We start from the raw sequence: 3,787 nt of genomic DNA, 5'->3' as shown, positions 1-3,787 counted from the left end.
ATTTACATTTTATTAAAACCTGCAAAAACCTTTCTGTCGAGTGATGTAAATACATTTTACAATAGTTTATTGTGCATGCATATTATATTTAAAGTTGCTTAAGCGAAATCAAGGAGTTTATGAGACTGGTTTATTCATTCTTTATACTGTAGACATGTAGAACATATCCGCATTTTTGCATCAATGTCTGTAATGTGTGCTGTAGGTGCGAAACTTTTAGGAATCTTATCCAGGTTGTAGGCTTATCAATATTGGTCATCATGAGGATCCGCGAATGAAACTGTGACCACAAACACCATTAACTTAAAGGGGTCATATGATGCTGCTAAAAAGAACCGGTTCGCGGAAATGAATCGGACTTTGCATCACTAGTCTCAAACAGACGATACGCGCGTAATGCCACCGGACGTGACGACATTTAAAAGGGTCCATTTCCGGAGTCCCATTACTGTCCCTTATCCTCCCTGCTGTTACCTTTATAGACAGACTTGTTACTGTACCTTATGTTTTGTCTCATTGGGTCTCTTTATTGAACGGAAAATTTATTTGCTGGAGAAAAGTGTGGTTGTTACCACAGAAATATCATCTTAGAAATAAGATTAAAGAAGTTTCTTATAAGCTTATTCATAGATTTTATCCAGCAAATCATTATTTACAAAAATTTAAAAAAGGAATAAATGTAAATTGTATTTTTTGTAATGAGTATGAGGAAACTGCCTTGCACTTATTTTGGTACTGTACATACTCGGTTACACTATGGTGTAAGGTCCAAAAATTTATTAGCGAAAATATTCAGAGTTTAAGACCTTCTTCACTCCTATGGGAAAATGTACTCTTTGGCTTTACTGACTATCCTGACCAAGAGGAACTGTACTTTTACTTAATTAATTTACTTATTCTATTGACCAAATTTCACATTCATAAGTGCAAATTTACCAATAAAAAACCCAATTTTATGGTTTTGTTGACTGAAATATTTATATATATTGACAGTATCAGAGACTCTGTGAATAAGAAAGCTGTAAGAACTTTGAAAGTTTGTGAACTTTACAATATATTGATTTTATTTTATATATACGTACAAGTGTATGTATGTATGTATATCTTGTATTTTTGTTTTGAAGTTTTATACTTTCCTCCCCCTGGCAATTTTTTTTTTGTTGTAATTTGTCCTTCTATCTTTTACTTTTCTTATTTTAATGTTGTTTTATTGTGTGTTATTGCTCCTTGAATAAAAAAAATAAATAATAAAAAAAAACCTTTATAGACAGACAAAATTAGGGAGGAATGTCACCAGCTGCATTTTAGCAGCTAAGTTGAGTGTGCGTAATTTGGGCAAAACTAAAAAAAAACAGCAGACACATTATACCACTGTCAAAATCATAGAATTGTTCAAAACATATTTATTTGTCTTTAAAACAGTATACATTGCATTCAATTGAAGATTTTCCTTTAAAATCTAAAAAGAACAGCATCATCGGAAGATTTAAGAAGCTCTTCTCAGAAATAATTCAGAAAGTCAGTTTTATTTATATGATTTTTTTCCCATCTCTCTCTCTCTCACACACACACACACACACAATCATTCAGTAAAATACACTACTAGACACATCCAACCTGCCGTAAAAAAAAAAAAGCCATTTAAAAAAAATTAAAGAGAAGGGGGAAAAGGCTTTCATTCCTTCCATAAGACCACACTGCAAACACAACTTTTAACAGTCAAAGTTTATAATATAAATAATGGCATCTTCAATAACCCCAAAATGTAAAGTTTGTCTTTTTAAAACATCAAAACAACTTCCTGTCCAATTATATACAAAAAGACAGAAATCAGAAAAACACTGTATATAAGTGATTCCTTCCAGATGTGTAAAAAAGGAAATAAAGTGAAACCGATACTTTGCATACATCCAAAAACACAGAATTCAAAGTATGCGTTGCACCATTTTGTGTGACTTAATGTTATCTGATGTAAACCAAATTAAATTTGGCTTTAAACCATTGAGGCCAGCCATGTCAAACACCACAAATCTGATAAATAGTAATGAAATACATCCATAGAATTCACAAAGCACAAAAACACAACTGATGCATCACATCAAGGGAAAACGGATTGAAAGAAAAGATGTAACATGTCCAGTGCTATCACATTAACCCTCCACTGCATTCAGGGTGAGGTATGAGTTGAATAGTTTAGTGGTGGCTAACAATTAAATTATGACTCAAACACTCATAGGCAACATATTTATATTAATAACGACAGCACCTAATGACCAAGACCAATACATCAAGACATTTGTGGGATTACTCAGAGATTGGGTTTATCACCCAGCGTGTCAAAGGTAAAGTCCTGGACATAAAATCTCTTTGTGACACTGCTGACGGCTCATCCATGCACGTACACAGTGTTTTTTTTATTTGTCTTCATGAGTATTAACACTTACACAGCTATAAATGACCCCATCTTTCCACTGGAGGGAACTTGTCTATCTCTCCAGACTCTGTGACCTGTCGATCTCCAAGGATGAATGTCAACTTGTACCTCATTCTCACTTTCTCCTGAAAAAAAATTAAATAAATTTTTAACATTACGTATTTAACAATCATTTAGTTTATCATATAAATTGTATCATGTAAGCACACAAGCAATTGCTTGATATATAACACTAGCAAAAGTTCATCTAACTCGTGCCAAATATTGCTGAGTTTAGCAATTTAGTCATTCTCAAAATATGGTGACAAGCATTTCCCTTAACCCTATTTTGTTTTACACAAAACCCTTGTCCTCATTTATTGATTTATTTTGTTTTCTTAGGTTAGTGTAAGGTCTAACAAGTTTGCAAAAGAGAAAACAATATAATAATATAAATTATTAACGGAAATTCATGCTGCCATTTCTGTTGCATATGAGAAACAGCAAACGGCAATTTCGTCGCAGTCTGGAACCTTGTATAGTGAGAATATAATAAGTGTTAGAACACTTATTTTATTTTACTTAACATTTGGACAAAGGGACACAAGTCAAATTGTTTATTATGATTAAAACTGAACCTTGCTATATCAGAAAGGCAATATTTTTTGAAAATGACCCATTTTTACTTCTACAGTAGGCAACAGACACATACCTGTCAACCCTCCCGTTTTTCCCGGGATTCTCCCGTATTTTACCATTCTATCCCGCTATCATCCCGTTTAAATATTTTCCCGTAATTCTCCCGTATTTTTAATCTTTCTATTAAAAAAAAATCCCACTGGACGTATTTATTATGTTTGCTACGTTCGCTTCCGGTAAAACGTAATTTGTATGGGCCAAACCTCATTATATGAATAATCACGACAACAAATTCCAAGGTTGTCCAGTTGCCAGATCTTGTATGAAACATATCTTTCTCACACGATCGACGCATACCAATTTCAACCCATTTGTCCCCTCAACTTGGCAACCTACAGCCCAGTGATGCTGATATGTGCGCAGGTAGTACCACGTCAAGGAAACAAGGATCACTGGTAGAAATGGGAGGAGAAGACTCAGGTGGTGCTCCAGTGAAAAAAAAACTAAATATACATATAAATTTAAATGTATATTTACATGTATAATGAGATATAGCTTACACTTTAAAAGGCTATTTAATTGATTAAATATGAGCTGCAAGTTTCAAAGTCAGGTGCTGCACTGCTTTGTTTACTGAAGTTACCAGGGAAGCGGCTATATTCCTGGCGAAATGTGCCACCTGCTGGCAGAGAATGAATTTGCATTTTTCAATAAGCCCTTCTGCTCTTTGTTTAG

The 3,787-nt window shown here is 33.8% G+C and overlaps 1 protein-coding gene across 1 annotated transcript in view; it reads right to left on the bottom strand.

The window, feature by feature from the left end:
* Positions 1-1,427: 1,427 nt before the first annotated feature.
* Positions 1,428-3,787, bottom strand: part of LOC107728183 (ADP-ribosylation factor-binding protein GGA3-like) — a 15,375-nt gene continuing 13,015 nt past the window's right edge. The window contains 1 exon segment of the mRNA XM_016538280.1: positions 1,428-2,559. Within this exon segment, the coding sequence (XP_016393766.1) occupies positions 2,449-2,559 (111 nt within the window). The 3' untranslated portion in view covers positions 1,428-2,448.

Source organism: Sinocyclocheilus rhinocerous, unplaced genomic scaffold (assembly GCF_001515625.1).
Source record: "Sinocyclocheilus rhinocerous isolate Xijiao unplaced genomic scaffold, SAMN03320098_v1.1 scaffold2352, whole genome shotgun sequence".
Lineage (NCBI taxonomy): Eukaryota > Metazoa > Chordata > Actinopteri > Cypriniformes > Cyprinidae > Sinocyclocheilus > Sinocyclocheilus rhinocerous.
This window is presented reverse-complemented; position numbering and strand designations above follow the sequence as displayed.